This window comes from Aptenodytes forsteri, unplaced genomic scaffold (genome assembly GCF_000699145.1).
Source record: "Aptenodytes forsteri isolate BGI_AS27 unplaced genomic scaffold, ASM69914v1 Scaffold146, whole genome shotgun sequence".
NCBI lineage: Eukaryota > Metazoa > Chordata > Aves > Sphenisciformes > Spheniscidae > Aptenodytes > Aptenodytes forsteri.
In genome coordinates, this window is record NW_008795128.1 from 4,033,822 (window position 1) to 4,053,042 (window position 19,221).

Genomic DNA, 19,221 nt, shown 5'->3' on the forward strand with positions numbered 1-19,221 from the left:
AGCCCTCCCTCCCTCCCTCAGGAGATGTTTCATTTGTCAGATAAACATGAAGATGTGGAGGGTATTTGGAAAGAATCTGAAGAAACTGAGCATACCATGCTAAATTTAAGGTGATGGCAGATGTTAAGTATGAGGTCTGTGTTTAGACTGACTTCCTGTTTTTAAAATCTGGAGGCTGTTTGTATAATACTTTGCTATGAAAACTGTTTGGTTACTGGATCCTGCTGCTGTTGCATCTGGAGAGAACCAAACTACAGACAGTGAAAATGATTTTTTGGTTGCTTGTACCCATGGGCAAGTGAGAGAGTAGGAAACTTGTGTGGTGGTCACGTGAGGTATCAAGAGAGGCCAGGAAAGTTGAGTGATGTCAGCTCAGCACCTGGCAATGCCTCTGTTTAGCTTTTGTGTATTGTTTTGTATATATTACATTGTTAAAATACGTTGGGTTTTTGCCTCCTGCGTAAGTGCAATGATTTTTGAATATACAGGGTTGGTAAAATGTCCAAGCCTGCAGTGTGATGAAAAGTTTTAGGAAAAACGCTTGTCATGGCTAAGCCTAGAGGTACCTCTCATTGTTCCTGCTCCAGAAGAATGTGCAGAAGTGTAAGTAGATATGTCTGCTTTGATTGTTGGTCCAGTTGCCTGAACAGCAAGTGCTGACTTCCATCCTGTTCCTGGACCCCTGATTAACTGGGATTGAAACGTGACACTGGAGGTTTATGTTCCTCCCTAATGCGCGCTTGGTTAGTCTTCTGTCTCACGCTCCCTATGCTTAATGAGACATCGATGTTAAAGAGTAAGTTTTCCATTGAGGCTTCTTGCACCAAGTGCACTACTTCCGTTTGTCTTTGAGGGAGTTGGAGAAAACATGCTTCTCATCTTTATCCTTCCTGGCCTTCTACTGTTACAGATATAGTTACAGGGTGTCATGGTTTAACCTCAGTTGGCAACTAAGCACCACACAGCAGCTCGCTCACCCTCCCCCCATGCCCCGGTCTGATGGGGGAGAGAATCGGAAGAGCAAAAGTGAGAAAACTCGTGCGTTGAGATAAGAACAATTTAATACTTGAAATAATAATAATAATAATAGTAATGGAAAGTAAAACAACGAGAGAGAGAGAGAGAGAGAGAGAGAGAAACAAAAATGCAGGGGGAAAAAAACCCAAACAAAAAACAAGTTTTGCAACTGCTCACCACCCACTGACTGATGCCCAGCCAGTCCCCGAGCAGCGATCACTGCTCCCCAGCCAACTCCCCCCAGTTTATATAGTGAGCGTGACATCATATGGTATGGAATATCCCTTTGGCCAGTTTGGGTCAGCTGTCCTGGCTACACTACCTCCCAGCTTCTTGTGGACCTCTTCGCTTGCAGAGTATGGGAAGCTGAAAAGTCCTTGACTTAGTATAAACACTGCTTAGCAACAACTAAAACATCAGTGTGTTATCACATTATTCTCATGCTAAATCCAAAACACAGCACTATACCAACTACTAGGAAGAAAATTAACTCTATCCCAGCCGAAACCAGGACCACAGGGTAATGTCACTGGAGCTCTGAGCACTGGGAAATAATCATGGGACACCAAGGGTGAAATACTGTCCACATTGAAATCATTGAGAAAATTCCTCCTGTCTGCAGGGACTCCAGGGTTTCATTCAACCTGTTCTTTTTACTGGATAAAGACTAGTCATCCAGGATTGGTTCTTCTGGTACTCTTTATAGGTTGGAATTAGTGTGCTCTCTGAACAATAATGTGCTGTACTTGTCCAAGTGTAAGACTAGTGTAAATCATGGTTTATAAAATGCATCATTGTAATGACTAGAAGGTTACTTACCCTATAGGTCACAAATCACAAAGCATTAGACTCACAAAGGTCATAATTTGGACTAGTTAAGAAAAGTATGCTCACATAATAGTACTACAGATATAGGCTAGTGCATAGGAGAGAGTGTTGGTATCTGGGTCATAATGTATCCTTCAGCTTCCAGCAGTTTCTATAGCATGGTAAAAACACAAACCAGAGATGATTGAACACAACAACTTTAATGAGGTGGGAAGAACAGATTTAATACATGTGTGGATATATATATAACCTGATATTAGTAGTAACTTTTGAAGATAACTGTGTTTGACAATACAGCAGATGAAGTTGCAGTTTGCAGATTGGGACAGCTGCACTAATTCTTTCTCTGCTGTTGCAGAGCTGTACCTCCATGCTGCTATTCAGGAGCTAAAATAACTCGCTTTTACTTTTTTCCCCAACTCTCTCATTTGTGCTTATCCAGAAAGAAATTATTAAATATATTCCCCTAGTTTAAGAATTGGTTACCTTGATGTTTGATCCTTTCCTGTTGGTGAAGCTACCCTAAGACATGGTGGAGCCTGGGCAAGATAGAGCCAGTCACTAGTACTTTTGTATTTGTCTTTTTCTAGGGGTAATAAGGATGATGATTGTCTTCGTGTACTCCAACAGGAAGGGGTATTGGAGCTTAAAGTAGCTGGGATAAGTGTTTTGGGGTACTGTTGAGGATAATGGTAGAAAAATTGCTTTGGAAAAGGTGATTTAAACAGCAGCTACCTTGGATACAATATACAGCTAGTTCTGCCTTTCTAAATAGTGATAGGCAACAGCAGAAGGTGGTTTGTCCTGAATTTCCTGTGCTGCCAGTTTGAAGGAACCTGTTTGATTTTTGGGGAGGTTTGTGGTTCTTCTGAATTTCCTGGTGTTTATTTCTAATAGTTGGATGTGTTGCATAGATGATGCATTGCTTTTCCTTAGGGGATGTCTGTGCTGCTTTTTTTGCCTTCTGACTCTACATCACCCACTTGCTGTCTTTTTGAGTCAGCCTTTGCCCTGGCCATACCTGGCAATTCCTTGAAGGATCTGACCACTCCGCCCTCTTTCATTTGCCTTTCCTTCTTTCTGTTCCTTATTCATCTCATGTTCTTCCTGCCTCTGTCCCTTGTAACACCAGATATTGGCCACTTTCTGTAGCAGATACAGTAATACCTTGAGATGTATGTTTTCTACTAAACCTGTTAAAGAGAACTTGTAGCAGAGATAGGGGAAAGAATAAAAGGTTGTTACACCCATGGCAGTCTGTGAAGGGAGATGTCCCAACCAATTTCGTTGGCCCAATTCAGCAGCTTGTCGATGTGCTTGGAAAATAGTTTGTTGGGAGCAGGCAGCAGAGGCTGGCAGAAACCTCCTCAGCCAGTTTTGTTGCAGAAGAAACTTATCATGGAATTGTTCCTCAAGAAAGAAGTGCATCCCCTCTAAAATTAAAACTTAGCTTAACTTGCACAAGTGGATGTCTTTGCTGGAGGGAATTCTGCTGTTGAGAGTTGCGGAATAGTTACATAAAATTTTGTAGATATAGCTTTTCTCAATTAGAAGGGAAAATAAGGAAATTATGAGGCTTTTTTTTTTTTGCTTAGGTTGCTACAGCTCATGGTTCATCACAGATACACTAGATGTAACAAATGAGATCAAAAAGTCTGCAAATAGTTCAGGATGCATATAACTACCCCTTGGGGCAGGTATCCTTCTGTACTTCTTTCTTTATGATCTATTGTTTAATCTAAGAGCTTTAGGTTTGTTTGAATTACAGAAAGAAGGAACCATGCAAAAAGAATCCAGTCACTGACTAGCCTGAGGGGGTTGTTGATTGATAGAATAATCATTTGTTTAACAGTGATATTGATTATATAGATTGTCTAGATAATGTCAGACAGAAGTTCAGGCATGACTTTTCCTTTTCGAGAGGTGGGCTATAGCCTGTTCTCTCTTGAGGTAGAGATTTATTAAGAGAATGTGTGGGATAATATTGTAAATAGTTGCATTTGCACAGGGGTGAGAGTCAAGAGTTGTGCAGAGTATTGTTCTGTAGCTAGGAGAGGGGAAAAAAGGGTTGGGAGCTCCTTAAGCTAAATTTAAGGCTGGAAGAAAATGTTCTTATCAGATTATATATTGACATTTGGACTGCATTTTCTTTTGATCAGTTTGTAGAGTTGAAAATCCTCTTCTCCTGCTTTCATAAATGTCAGTTATGCACAGGATAATGTCACAGTTTAATCTCTACAGATAAATAAGAAAGGATTTATTTTTTTTTCTTTCTTTCACTGGAGTCTGAAACGTCTAAAGCAGTGACATGTAAAAGGTTTGCATCTAGAAAGTTCAGGGTCTGGAGAAGACCCCAGATAACTCTCTGAAGTAGAATCTTTGCTATCCCTTCTGTTGTGGTGTCAGAACTAAGTGGAGCAGCAGCAGCACTGTGCTCCAGGAGAAGACTGAGTTTGTAAAATAAAAAGGGTGTTCTGATACCTGGGATTCCTTGAATTTGATTGTGACTAGTGTTGAGTTATTTTTCAGCTAACTGATTCCCAAGTCTCTTTTTGGCAGGTTGCTATTTGCTGTTGCCTTCAAATAGCCCCATTCCAGGAAACTGTGCACAGTACTTGATCTCCTATTTCAACAGTGTGAGGGGGGTGAATGTTTTCCTTTTGCAGTAGAGTATGTGTTCATACATATAGTGTGTACATGGAGATAAACTGTGATGTCACTTTGTATTTAACGCATTTACCCTAAAATAGAAGGATCTCTTCAAAATATCTTTTTGCTTTGTTTGTTCCTTTACAGGTGTTACAAGTAGCACCGAATGCTCCTGTGGACGTAATCATTTTACATGTGCTGTCAGTGCTTTTGGTGAATGCACATGCATCCCTGCTCAGTGGCAATGTGATGGAGACAATGACTGTGGGGACCACAGTGATGAAGATGGCTGCAGTAAGAATACCATTCTTGACTTGTGTTTGTGAAAACGGAATGTCTTAACTTTTTCTCCGCAGGTGCTTCTCTGTTTTAAAGGCACATCCTAGTTTTTGTATGACAAATGTTTAACACTGTAGATGACATACTTTTGACTGACTTCAGTACACAGAGTCTAACAGAGCCAGTGTCCACTGACATAAAACCCAGTGAAAGCCTAACTCTGCCTTTTGCAGCTGGTTTTAGATGGCTGTTGGACGTGAATGTTTTAGAGTGATAGGAGGGACAGAGAGAAATACCTCTTTTTTCCCACCCTTGCAAAAGCGCTGTGAACTAAATTATATGGGTTTGCTATAAATATTAATGGAAAATAAATAAGCAGTGTGAAGAAGTGTATTGAGGGTGTCTGCCCTCTTAAGTAACATTCTAGTTTCTGTCCTGGCTGCCCTGTGAAGGGAGGAAAAGGTAAGCACTGTAATCAGCATTCATTGATCTTGGGATCTGCTGAGAAAAGTTACCCTGCAGCTACTGTGTATCTGCATAGTGTCAGCATCTGTGAGCCCAGCTAGGTGAGAACTGGTAAGAAGAGTCACTCTTAGTGGGTTTAGCACAATATAGATGAATGGAGAAAACCTCTTTCCCTGGAGCCACAAGTAAGTTGCTTTCTTACCTCATCTTTTTGGATTCCACAGACCATGGTAGAATTGAAGGGTGGAAAAAAAAGGCCCGATTTCATGGAACTCCTTTCTTGAAAGTTTCCCTAGAGCTGAAGATTTAGGGCTCCTGTCAATGAACATGATTGAGGAATTTATCTTCCTCTGTTGGATGTTTCTCTAGCCTTCCCTGGTTTCCACTGTTGACTGCTGTAAGGAAAGGAGCTTTCCTCATCTTTGACACATTGTTTTGGAGAATCTCTTCTTCCTTAAGTGTGGGAGATCTCAACCCAGCTTTGTGAAAATTTGTTTCCTTCTCACTTCTTGTTTCTTGTAATTTTGCAAATAGTGAGCAACGTGGAAGACCTTGGGTGAAAAATGGGGTTTTGAAAAATAGGTTACCTGCAAACTGAGGTGATCAGTGTTTGGTTTAAAGATGCTTAGTGAAAGGGTTATTGGGCAAGGAAGTGACCTTAACTGGAGAAATCAAAGAAAGTGGAAGGAAAACCTGCATGTTTACATCCAGTGAAGAAAAGTGCGAATCTGAGAACTTGCCATGCTCAAGAAAGAGGACATGAGGATCTGGGAACTGAAGAAATAGTATTAAAATCTCCAAAGAACAGGAGAGAGGAGGCTGTACTCAAATGCACAGGCTGAAAAAAGGAGAAGTTGAGCAGGAATAAGGGGCTTGGGGAGGTAAGGCATATCCAATAACTAAACTGGTTTTGCTGGCTTCTTACTGAGCACGGCAGAAGATTTTTTTTTTTTTTGGGGTTTTGGGGGGGGGGCAGGTTGGGGGTTGGGTTTTGGGGTTTTTTTTTTTGTGCATTGTTTTGGTTTTTTGGGTGGGTGTTGGTGTTTGTAAGGGGAAGTCATGCTTCACAAATCTATTGGAACGCCTTGAAAGAGTCAGTAATGATTTAGACAAGAGATACTTGTTGATAAGGTCTACTTTGTACTTCAACAAAATCCAACACCAAAGGTTTTTAAGCTAAGCAGGCGTGGTAGGATTGGGGGCAGGAGGGATAAGACCTTCCATAGGAACTAGCAGGAGGTGGTTCAAAGCTAACAAGAGTTGCTTGTTCAATCAACATATACTTAAGCTGTGGATCTCCTTGCCACAAAACATTGATTCTGAAATTTCAAACATTCTCAGAAAGCAATCTGATGAGTTTATGGATGTAAAATCCATTGAGGGCTGTTAAGATGAATATGCCATCTCTTGTTTGGGAAGTCCTTGTATCACAAATAGAGGCAGATTTTGTCTTTTGAGGAAGAATGTTTACTTGCATGCTATGTGCTTACACTCTTCTCTTGGCATCTGCTGTTGCATCATGTCTCTCTCCGTGGCCTGGGCGAGAGGAACCTTTTGGTCTTGCACAGTAAAGCTGTGGTTGTGGTGTATCCCTAATACATTAAGGAAATCTGGCCCATATGGATTTGAATGGAAGCTGTGCAAACTAGGGAGTAGTAGTGAATTGTGATCAATCTGCTGATACTCTCAGGCACTGGAGGTTGGGAAGTATATAAAGTAGAGGCAGACAACCAAGTGAGGCAGAGAATGTAGGAACTGGGTTTGACTTCTGCCTTCTTTAATTTACAGTTTCTGACAAGGCAAAGGGAGAAATAAGACTGAAGCAAAGGGAGCTGTCTAGAAAGCAGCACATGTAAGATGGGAATGTTTAAACATCTCATTCGGAATATGACTTGTGTTGTAGGTCTCTGCAATTTAGTGAGAGAGGTAAGCTAGCATGTACAGAGAAGGACAGTAGATTTGACAAGATGGGAGGGGAGATAGAGCTGCATTTATACAGAGTAGAAAAGTGACTCAAGGGGAAGGACTAGAATCTGAACTGCCTTTTTAAATATTGCATTGTAGTAGAATAAATACGAAGAGGAGGACTTTTTTTATCTGACAGCCAGAAGTACTCTGAGTGCAATTTAGTGGAAAGAAGAAAGCAAAAATAAAAGTTAAGCAATGGGGCTAAGGGCTCTATAGAAATGTTAAGTGCATGGCTTCAGCACACACATGCGAGGTTGCAGTGGAGGGGCCCTAAGAACACTTATTCCATTAAGCCTGCTGAATCTTGCTCCGAGTAGCTGCTCATTACAAGTCTAGCTATGTGATATTATTGTTAGCTTGTGAGAACTAGATCGACTCTACATTGTAGGTTCGTGGTAGTTGCCTGTGCTATTTCCTATCTTGCTTAGTTATTATGGCACTGAAACTTTTTGCTAGAGCAGATCACTTGCTAAACCCCTCTCTTTTGCTTGGCATACAGGAGCCTTATGAAGGTGTACTCATTTGTGGGGTTAACTTTCCATTTGATCTGTTTGCTGACTGTGCCAAGCATAGAGAAGGCAGCAGGAGTGCAAGAGCAGGGGTGGGGTGTGAGCCCCTTGGAACAGCAACTTGAACTTTAAATCAATTTAAGCTTCTCACAAATCAGCACTGATGCTTGCACATAGTACATGAGAACAGTCAGTTCACAGATTTTCTTTCCTTCCCTGGCCGTTTGTCTGTGACATGCATGCAGTGTTCTGGTTGGAGTGAAATTTTGGACAACTTCTCTGTTTTGAACTTAATTTATTTTTTATTTATTGACTTATACCAGATCTGAAACTGGTGAATTTCTTTTTAGTACAAATATTGAGCTGTAGGTTTGGGTTGTCCTGATGAAATCATCCTACGAGTCCCAGATAAATTAAAGGCCTAGTTAAAAAAATTAGTGAGATGCCTCAAAAACCATGGGGCTAGTCTTCATGCTGGGGTGAGCCCAGTGGTTTGTTCTGACTCATGAACCTAAGTCTGTGCAACCACTTATATGGACTATTCTGAGATGCTAGAGCTGTCGGAATTCTTTTTCAGCAATGTCTGGAAGTACAGCTCTGAGTTTTAAAGACAGAAATTATAATATCATCAAGTAGATGTCTCTGATCAGAAGAATAAACAGGAGTGATTGCAAGGAATCCCACATTTCCACTGGTCTGCTGCAAGCTAATTTTACAGAGTTACAGATTTTTCTTTTTTCTCCTGTGAATGTCCTAACTTTCCAGAGAAAGAAAGCTGCAACCATGCTTGTTTTATGGTCTACTTTTCCTTCAGTGTATCAGCTCATATGTATACTGTAAGCTGGTACAACAACAAGAATGAGTTCCTGAGAGATTTTTGTCTACTTCCTTGGGAAAGGGAGAGGAGAACGGGAAGACATTGGACTGCTGGACTCCTAATAAAGCAAGAGAGTAAAACACGGCGTGGGGGAAAGGTGAAAATTACTTTAGCAAGTCAAGATTCAATCTTGCATCTGTGTCTATATAGCACTGCATATACTTGAGTAGTTGATTGGAGTTTACTAAATTCAATATTAATGCAATTTTCTAGCCTTGAACTGGTAATCTTTCATTTCAGTTAAAGAATGACAGATAACTTGAAATGCACGGGGGGGGGGGGGAAGTTACTTGGTCGTGAGTGAGAGGAGTTGCAGCTATGAAAAACAAGAGCAGACACAGGGAATGTTCCTTCCTTTTGGAGAGATTTTCAGTTTTGAGATAAATTCTTAAAATGTGGTGTGTTTTGGGCTTTTTGTTGGTTTGTTTTTTTTTTTTTTTTTTTTTTTTTTTTTTTTTTTTTTTTTTTTTTTTTTTTTTTTTTTTTTTTTTTTTTAATGTTCTGTTACAAACTATATTCTGTTACAAACTATAAAACAGATTCCCACTTTTTGAGTCAGTTGCACTAAGTTTTTCCTCAGCTGTTACCCTTTCTGCACACCCCAGACATTTTCCACTTGTATTGGTGTCCTTGTAATGTCTGCTTCTCATAGGTATTTTCCCATCGTTTTTGGGAGAGCCCTGCCTCTGCTTACCTGGCTGTGACAGGAACTGTTCTTCTTGCAAGTCTGAAGCCCTGCTGTGATGGGAGCCAATTATTCCATGACATGTTTGCTTCCTGCTCTGGATCATGTTTACAAGCCAGAGTGCTGTAGTAATAATAGCAATAAGCAACCTCCCAGCTGTCATGCCAGCTTCATAGACTTTATCTGGTGTCAGCTCTCTGGCTTGCTGACAGTGTCTGGCTTGGAAGCCCTTGCTACACATGCACAGAATAGCTCAGCTGCCTTCCTGCCTTGTGCCAACAGAGACTACTTTGGACTGTCCCTAACGAAAGCTGCATGCAAGCGGAGGAATGGTTTTCATTCTGTCCTCCTGCATGCGCTTTGAAGTCCAGCGTGGTGTTACTTCCTGTTGCAAGGGTGAAAGGACAACTGAGTAAACTTGGCCTGAGGATTGATAAATAGTTCTGTTTCTCCTAAGATACGCCAGCCCCCCTCATAACCATCCCCCACTAGAGCCTTCTTGCTCTGAATTTTGGATCTGTATCATACCTAATCAACTTGTAAACGTGTAGCTCCGTGGGACACAGACTTGCTTGCTTAGCTCCATGCACTGTTGTACAATACTTTTTCATTTAAAGGGACTGAAGAAGAATTTAATCCTTTTACCTTAAAGCTTACTGAAAGTGGTCTGTTGTTCCCATCTCATTGGGAAATTTAGGCAGTTCCTCTTGAGCTACAACTCATTCAAGCCTAGGAGAGGGTCTCTTCCTTGCCAGGAACAGGGGTATCAGTATAGCCTGCTTATGAGTCCCACAACAAAATTTTTTGAGGTGACGTGAGGATAAAAATCTCACAGGTCTTTTACTAAAATTAATGGAAACTTTAAAAGAATCATCTTCCCTCTGCCCTTCATTTAGTCACCAGTCTTGAGCTCAGATGCAGGAGCTCAGGTGAAGCTTCACTTCTAAACTTCAAGTTTTACTAATTAGGAACTCTTAACAAGAGTTCAAGTTTCTCTTGAAAAGGTACCAGTTCCATATCTGCAACCATACTTTTTCATTTTATTGGGCTTGGAGTATGTGTGTTTCCTTTAAAAGGCATCAGAATCAGTGCAGTGCCCCCTCGGGCAGAGCGCTTGTGATCAACGGGCTGTGAAAGATTGAGTGCCGATACTCTTTTTAATTTTTTTTTTCTCTCTTTTTTTTCTTTTGACCAGCAACATCCTTAAATACAGTTCAGCAGTGTGATTGGAAACATTTTATGTTATTCTGGAACTAGATTTTCCAAAATGTAGTTAGTAAAATGCAGTATGTCCTATTTCTTCCTGAGAGTGGACTAACGTCCTCTATTCTTGTTTCTGGACTTACTGCCCACTGTGCTACAGATGTCAGCACAGATCTATGTTTGTGTGTATGTATGTGCTCATACACATGCATGAGTGTGGACTTAGCTGGGGGTCAGGCTGCAGTTGTCTCTAATGTAGGTAGCATGAATTTTTTGTGAGTTTGTATTTATTTCTGAAATTAACTTCTCATTCTTCACATGACTGAGAGTTTGTCTAATTAAACAAGTGGTATTGTTCAAACTGCTGAGCTCCAGAGCTCTGAACATCAGTCGCTCGCTGTCCTTGGGTACAAAGCAACCTGCTCACCACAGGCAACAGGGATAGAGTGTTCAAAGGACAGTGGGACGTGATTCAGTCTGTGTTTCACCTTATAAACTTCCCTTTTCCTCCTCCCTCCCCCTTCCCTTTCTGATCAGCCATAAAAGAGCGCCCTGTGTAATAGGAGTTGGGAGAGGGGGAGGAGTAGCAGGCTTACGATAGACCTAGCTTTGCTGAAACCTTGGATGATGTCCAGTGTGACCATGCAGAGGGATGAGCTCAGGGAAATCGTTGGAAGTTCAAAGGCCTTTTTGTGTTGCTCACTGTCAGATGACAGATGTGCTCTCTTGGGCTGTCGCTGCCCAGGCTAGCTCTTCCCACCGGCTCCCCTTCCTTGGGCTTGTTCCCCATCCTGCCTCTCTGCTCTGCCTGGAGAGGCGGGTTAGTCCCTGTCTGTCTGGGCATTTGTCTGTCTTCAACTCCATCCTAGGACTTGCCTTTGCTCATCTCTTTTAGGAAAATATTGTTTCTTTGCATAGATATGGAGAGATCAAGCTGGAACTGAGCAGGGAAGGGAGGATGAGGCTTAACTGTGTTTACTGTTGCATTACCTAATCCTGCTATGAGTAGTGGTGAAAGCATGTTAGTGCAATCTGTGATTATTTTCTCATCAGTGGAAGCAGTGCCTATGAAGGACTTGCAGCTTTCTTAGGAAGTAATAAATATTCTTCATTTTACAGGTTGGGGAAGTGGGGCTAAAGAGACAGAACTGTCCCATGGTCATGCAAGCATCAATATCAAGCTGGGAAGAGAATACAGGGGTTCTGTTTCCAGTCTTCTAGATGCTAATCTAGCTTGTCCAGAGAGTTCTTGCTCCATCTCTGGCAGTGAAAGGAGTTCGTACTGCTTCATTTGTACTACCATGTACTCTTCTTCTGATCATGGAAGCGTGGCTTTTAAAATGAGTTATGTAAGTTAAAGGAATACACTTACAAATTGTATAGCTGCTCCATGATGTCAGAACAAAATATAGTGGAGGTTGTTTGAATGTCCTAAGTGTGACCTCTTAACTTTTGAATTTCCTCTTAATGTCAAATTTACAAACACTTTGGATATATTTACAACAGTACTAAACATTAACTCTGGGCTAATGGTATGCCCTCAGCTTTAACTCCACAGGAATAAAACTCATCAAAATATGAAGTAATAAATGACCAACAGAAGGGCGGAATAATAACAACCCTAGAGCAAAGGGCTGTACAGTGGAACTGAAGCCTGACGTGTTTAGAACGAATAGGAGGAAACACAGGAAAGTTTCTGTGTAGGCAGTTTGCTTTTTCATGGGGAGAAGGGATCGTGGATTGGGAGGGCAGAACTGGGAAGAGGGGGTTAGGAAGAGACTACCCCTGTGTGAAAGCTGCTCCCAGAATCTCTTGCATTTCCTTTTGAAGCATCTGTTTCTGACCATTATTAGATTCAGGTTACGAGTTTACGTGGATCCCTGCCCTGATCCCATTGGCAGTTCCTCTGCTCTATGAGACATCAGCAGTTCATTAGGTTTTTTTTGTCTTAAGTGGGTTTGTGTTTTTTCTTTCTCATTTAAAGGAGAGAGCTCCTGCATGAGAATCCTGTAGAAGGGGATTTATACACCACCACCCTCCCCACCCCCGTGTTGTCTGGGCTGGCACACACTTGCTGTCTGCTGGGGTGGGAATTAGGTGGTCCTCCTTTGTATGTGGCAGTTTGTGTTTCACCCTCTTCCCCCTGCTCCCCCTCCCCTGTGATTGAAGCTCAATTTTTATATTTAGAGGGAGTATGAAATTGGCTGAACTGCTCCCTGTAGGGGTGGAATTTCATTTTGTATCGTTACCTCGTGAAGCGATGCAGCAGTTCAGTGGGATAATGGTATCGGCTCTGAACCAGCGCTAATGGCCTAACCCTCTGGGAGCCTGAAGAATTCTCCCCTGGAGAGTCAGCATGCAAATTCCCTTCCAGGTGGCTCCTGTGCAGTCCTTTGGTGATTAGTCACGCTGGGACCAGGGAGAGCAGACAGAAAAGCATATGCTGGGGGGATGGTCTTAGTCCTGAAACCGCAGCTGAGGCCGGGGAAGGTTTGCTCAGTGTGCAGTGTATGGAAGTTGTGCTTGGGGGAGAGAGGGCTGATCTGTAGGACTGACCCTCTGAATCCAAATATCTGTCTTGGTTTTGTTTGGAAGCAGAGTTTGGGAACGGGGATGTTTTCCCCTTCTGCCTGCCCAGGGGAAGAAGGGGAAGCTCCCTCTCCATTTTGATGCAGCAGCACAGGGGTGCTCAGAGAAAGCGCAATGTAAGGAAATGGGTCAGCCATTGGAAGACCAGGGTGGTGTCAAACCTGTGGGGTGAAAACACAGATTTGTATGCTTCCCTCTCCTTCATACCTCCCTGGGGCCTAGAAGTAGCTGGATCTGACCTGGACATATATCTGCATGGGGCATCCTGGACATGATGGGAAGAACCTTTTCCCAAGGGCCAGTGCCAGATTCTGTATTTTGTCACCTAGTGCAGGGTTCAGCGTTGAGAGCAGTGACGTCTGCAGTGATGTCCTCTCGGACACAGAGATGCCTATGCCTGCCATACTGCAGAACGGCTGAGAAGATGATCCGAATTTGTCGTTAGAAAAAGAGATGTTAGAGCAGGTCTGAATTTAACTGCACTAGTGTATTCGTAGGATGGGAGGCTTTTAGGACAGGCCCTTGGTGAGAAATGTTGGAGGACTTGCTATAGAGAGCAGTGAATTATTCTGTATAGTGTAATCCATGCTGCTTCACAGGACATTGGCAGCAGTCCTGGGCCAAGGGGAAACGGAGGGTTCAGGAAGCTGGAAAAGCTGAAAATGTGACTATTTGTTCTCCTTATTAAATCCTCCTCCTTGTGTGTGTGGCTGCTATCTCCACCTTCTTCTTTTACCCGCCTCCCTCCCCTTGCGCTCCCACCTCCAGGATAGCGTTGGCAGGGGAAGAAGTAGCAGCATAACAGAAGAGGGTTGGCCTGCCTGGTGACAGATGGGAGATGCTGTCAGCAAGCTGGGCTGGGATGAAAGGGTTTCAGGGACTAGCCTCTCCAGCCCTCGCCCCTTCACATGGCTGAGTGAACGTTGTTCTTTGGAGAACACACCTGTCAGGAACAGTCTTATGCAGCCCCTTCCCTACCACAGCTGGCAGCACTTAAAAGCATGAACCTCCCGGGGCTGAGTGTTCCTCTCATCTGTGGGGGGAAGGACAGGGCTGATGCTCCCCCTTGAATTCCAGCTTTGTGGTTCCAGGCCTCTTCAAACACTGTGGATTTGTGGTTCCACTCCATTGCCAGCAGACTCCTGTGTAGGCAAGTATCATTCCATGCCTGCCCCCTTCCTCTGTCCCTTCTGGAGACCTCTAGCAGGGTTTGGACTCTATTGCCCACACCCGAGGTACAGCGAATTATCCCCAGCAGTGGATTCCCACCTCTAAGCTTCTCCTTGCAGGTTTGTTAGACAAAAATGCTGACAGAGTCCTCGTGCTGGAACACACACTGTAGCATGTACCTTGCAAAATCCTGTTCCCATAAACATTGCTTCCAATAGTTCTCACCCTAAAGAACTTGCTGTGTAATAGAAACAGGATGGACTGCACTGGGAAGCATGCAGGAAAGATGCTGATAATGTAATTTTGCTTGTTATAAAACAACTGCAGTTATGGGAGGACAGCAGGCTCAGGGATGAAAGAGAAAAAAGGAATTCTGGGGGGGAATTGTGGCAGCTACTTTATTGTGGAAAGGTCAGTGCTTCTCTGGGGAGGAGAGACTGCCAAGCTACAGACCTACCTTGGCCCCCCATCTGAGGGACAGCTCCTCCTCATGACTTGAAATTTTATGCCTTTTGTTGCTAAGAGGTGTAGCCCTCTTCCCTCAGGAGGGAAGGAACTTCTCTTTCAGGAAGGAAGCTGGCTGCAGCTCCATGAGGTGTTTCTTTGCTGTTGCAGTGCTGCCCACTTGCTCCCCCTTGGACTTCCACTGTGACAACGGGAAGTGTATCCGCCGGTCGTGGGTCTGCGATGGAGACAATGACTGTGAGGATGATTCTGATGAACAGGACTGCCGTAAGTCACTTCTCTGAGGGGAGAGGGTGGGTGCAGTGCCTGCCTGCCATGGCCGGGGAAAGTTGATCCTTTTTATTACAGGAATGTGAGAGTTTATCCACTGAATCAGACCTTTGGCTTGTAATAAGCTATATCCTGCCTCTGACAGAGGTGTGTACCTGATGTCCGTAAGCCCTGCTGCCTTGGCACCTGGCTTGCTGTTCAGCTGCATGTCCTGGGGGAGGGGATGCTTCTCCATCCAGCTGGAGAACCGTTTATGCCCTGCAGCCTTGCTAGTTAATGTCCCATGAAGCACTTCCCTGAGCTGAGCTCTTCATGTCCTCCCCTGTTCGTGGAAACACCTAACCCCTGCCAAATCCTACTGAACTGCCTGTCTGGCTGACTTCCTGCGGCCTCAGGTTCCACTGTCTGACTTTTCTGCTGTGCCGGGCAGATGTCCCCAGCATCCTCTCCCTTCAAACAGAGCTCCCTGAGGAGAGGGAGGTGCTGTAGGGATGCTGCCCACACAGAGACCAGTTACCCTGAAAGCTGACTGACTGCTGCGATGTGAGGCGCCATCTTCAAAAGACCTGCCATTGCAGGCTGCTAGCTCTAAGCACTGCCGTTGTGCTTCTACAGATTACTAAAATGGAGGGAATTTTGTCTCAGTCTTTGGAGTTCCGCCCCCTCCCTTCCCCTTTGTGTTGAGGACAAGGGTTACTTGTGGTTGGCTTCCGTTAGCAAAAGGTGTTCAGGGATACAACTTTACTTCTCCACAACAAATCGTCAGGTCCATACTTGGCAGCACGTGCCAGAGAACCAGCGTGTTTTGTAGCACTGGAGCTTCAGCTTCTCTGAAACTGCACTGGTTGCTAGGGCTGGCATTGGGCTGCAGTTAGGAGCAGAACTGTTTTGCTGTCTGGTTGAGATGGTTGCAGCTGCTTAATAAGCATCACTCTACAGCCCTTGAATTCTACAAAAGTTGTGTGCATGGTGCTCCAGAGTGGCTCTGATGGAGGAACCACATCTCAAGAAATGCAAAAAAAAAGCCCTTGGCTGTAAAGTATTCTGTATCCAATACTTGTGTGGAAATTAATTCACTTTTTGATCAGTATGCCCCTGATCTTTGCCTGCCCTTTTGGGCAAAGGGCTGGGAAGCAAGGTTCAGGGGTTTGACATCCTGTGTGATGCTCTGGATCACAGGACTAAGCTCAGTTTTCCAGTCCATTCAAAGGTTTTCATGAAAGAAAAGGTTTATAGGTCTGGGTCTGTTTGGTCTTCTGTTTTTCAGAAAAAGTTGGAATGCTCTCATATCTAAGACAACAGTGGAGAAGGGTGTGATCAAAAGATTTGGAGACTAATGAAAGGAGGAAGGCAAGGTTCTGTGAATAAGAGACTCCTAGGGGGTTGTTCAGACTAGCACGTAACCATAGGAGGGTTTCTGTTGGATTGAGGTCCTCAGGTGCTAATTTTGGAGTCCATTTCCTTTCCTCACTGGTCTGCAGACAAGCTTTCTAAGAACACTGGCAAAGAGGGTGGAATGAGGCTGCAAATACTGAGGTGTTCAGAAGAGGAAGTTTAAATTTTCTCTCTCCCTTTTCAATGAGCATTTCCTTTCCTTTGAAGATAGCTTTGGCATTGTTGTGAAAAGAAGGTGGAGATATAATTCTACCAGCAATTATTTGTTAGATAATGATAGGGCCTATTAATTCCTTTAAAAAGAGGCCTGGATTGCCTTTTTTCTGTGCAGGCGTCTCTTGAGCCTGGCTTGGGGCTGTGCTAGAATACCAGCACAGGGTGGGTGTCTCCATCTCTCTGTTCCAGGAACTTCCTCCAACCAAGCACAGGGTGGGTGCTCCATCTCTCTCCAGGAACTTCCTCCAAACCATGTTCTCAAGTTTTAGAGCCTGCTGTACTACTGACTTGCGGATGGAGTGGGAGAGAGACACTCAAGAAATCTCACAGTGTCCCTCCTGGTATTGTTAGGGGAAGTGAAATCAGCTCTCCAACATTGCCGTGTCCTTGGAGGACAATGTTGCTCGATTTGTAACATGTCACAGATTTGGTGTTCTGCAAGGTAAATTTCTTGCCTTGCCTTCACCTTATCTCCATTGTGTCCCTGCAGCTCCACGGGAGTGTGAGGAAGATGAGTTCTCATGTCAGAATGGATACTGCATCCGCAGCCTGTGGCACTGTGATGGTGACAACGACTGTGGCGACAACAGCGATGAGCAGTGTGGTGAGTAATGTGGCCCTACAAATACTGCCCTGCCAGTGCTTTAAAAGGGGTTGCACAGACTCCAACCTGTGCAGTTCCAGGATCCCCTGAGCATGGCAAGGGCTCGCAGCTGGCTTGTCTGGGCTGGGCTTGTGGGATATTCCATTCCCAGGGCTGGCTGCTTGGGATCTCGGGCTGTGTGGCTTACCTGCCAGGCAAAAATCACTTGAGGCCTGTTGTTCCTTGACGTACCACTGTGAAGTCCTGCAGATTCCTTTTGAATCCAGCATTCTGTGTCAGTTAAATGAACAGTGATGGTTTTGCTCAGGCACTGCATGACATGGGTATGTATGGTTTAATGAGCAGTCTTATTTGTGGGTGCCCTAGGAGCTTCAGGAGCATGGTGCAGTTGTTTCCTGGGTACTCTGAGGAAAGCCAAAGCTTTGTTTGCGTTGCTGTCTCTGCAGATATGAGAAAGTGCTCGGAGAAGGAGTTTCGTTGCAGTGACGGTAGCTGCATAGCTGAGCACTGGTTCTGTGATGGTGACACAGACTGCAAGGATGGCTCGGATGAAGAGAATTGCCGTAAGTGCTCTCCTTGCTTTGTAACCACAGGAAATAGCCCTTTGGACTGGCTCCTGTCTTGGAGTTTGGCATGTTTTCTGCAGCAGAGATCAAAAACAAGTTAGTCCTGCCTGTACTGGCAGCTATGCTGCCTTCTGTTGCCTACCCCAGAGGGCACAAGAGAATGATGTCTCTCTTGTGTTACCTCACAGGCATACTTCGTCTGTGCCTGGCTCTTCTCTGTTCCTTCCCATGGCTATGTGACCTTGAGTCAGAGCAGGAGGCTTATGCTTTACTGAATACAGCTCTATATAAAACTGTAGGAGTTGGAGGGCAGGGGGGGAGGGGAGAAAACTATTCCCTCCTTTTTCCTCGTCTGATTCCTGCCTGAAATTTCTGGGGGGCTCTGCCCACTGACAGCATCCTCAGGAACTGCACGTCCCCAGCTGGCACACTGCAGGGGCTGCCTGCCTGACCAGCCTCTCTTGACTCAGACGCTTTATGCAGGACGTTGTCCGAAAAGGGCCTATAGGACAAGTTAGCTGGAAGCTGATGTGACTGATGGGGAAGGGGGGCTGTGACAGCCCACAACAGTTGTTTTCTCCTCCACCTTCACAGGCTTGTAGCAAGTGGGACAGGAGTCTATTATGTTCCTTCCTAACCCCCACTGCCTCTCTCCCATGTCTGTGAGTTCTGTCAGTGTCTGTGGAAGTTGCAGTGGTCCCTTCCCCCACCCTGCTCTCAAAAGCATTTTGCAGAATTTGTTCTAGATAGCAGGAAACTTCAAAAGGCTCTGGGAGGGGGATCAGGGCCGCCAGCTCCTGAAGGGCAGGGGGAGTGGATGGGAGTCTATTATGTTCCTTCCTAACCCCCACTGCCTCTCCCATGTCTGTGAGTTCTGTCAGTGTCTGTGGAAGTTGCAGTGGTCCCTTCCCCCACCCTGCTCTCAAAAGCATTTTGCAGAATTTGTTCTAGATAGCAGGAAACTTCAAAAGGCTCTGGGAGGGGGATCAGGGCCGCCAGCTCCTGAAGGGCAGGGGGAGTGGATGCATGGGGGAGTTGTCTTTTATCTCTCCAGATAATGAGAGTTGGCAGGGAGCCAGGGGCTGCAAACATTTCTAAGCCAGGAAAGGGCTCTAAGAGGAAGCCAGCCTCTCTCCCTCTCCTTTCCCCCTCTTACTTTCTCGCTCCCTTGCCTGTCGCTTCCCCGCAGGCCATGAATAGGCCCTTGGGAAGGGAGGGGAAATGTTTCAACCTTGGCTCCTATGGGAGTGGAGGGGCACCCAGAACTGGTGCCCCTGCTTCTCTGAGCTGGAATGCTTCTCCAGTCCTGGCTGGCAGTTGTCTCTATAAGGCATTTTAAGTAACTCACTAAGAAGCTCAGTCTGGCTAGCTCCCTTTCTCTTATCTTCCTCCATGTGGTTGTCATCTTTTCCTTATCTCCAATCCTGCTTGTCATTCATTTAGGACAAGGTGGGATTATACTGTTC

At 44.5% G+C, this 19,221-nt stretch overlaps 1 protein-coding gene across 1 annotated transcript in view; it reads left to right on the forward strand.

Annotated features, from left to right (window-relative positions):
• The window catches only part of LRP4 (LDL receptor related protein 4), a 73,693-nt gene that overhangs the window by 28,835 nt on the left and 25,637 nt on the right, over nucleotides 1-19,221 (forward strand). Inside the window, exons 2-5 of the mRNA XM_009277591.1 lie at nucleotides 4,642-4,788; nucleotides 14,855-14,971; nucleotides 17,076-17,189; nucleotides 17,636-17,752. Of these exons, the coding sequence (XP_009275866.1) occupies nucleotides 4,642-4,788; nucleotides 14,855-14,971; nucleotides 17,076-17,189; nucleotides 17,636-17,752 (495 nt within the window). The remainder of the gene's footprint in view (nucleotides 1-4,641; nucleotides 4,789-14,854; nucleotides 14,972-17,075; nucleotides 17,190-17,635; nucleotides 17,753-19,221) is intronic.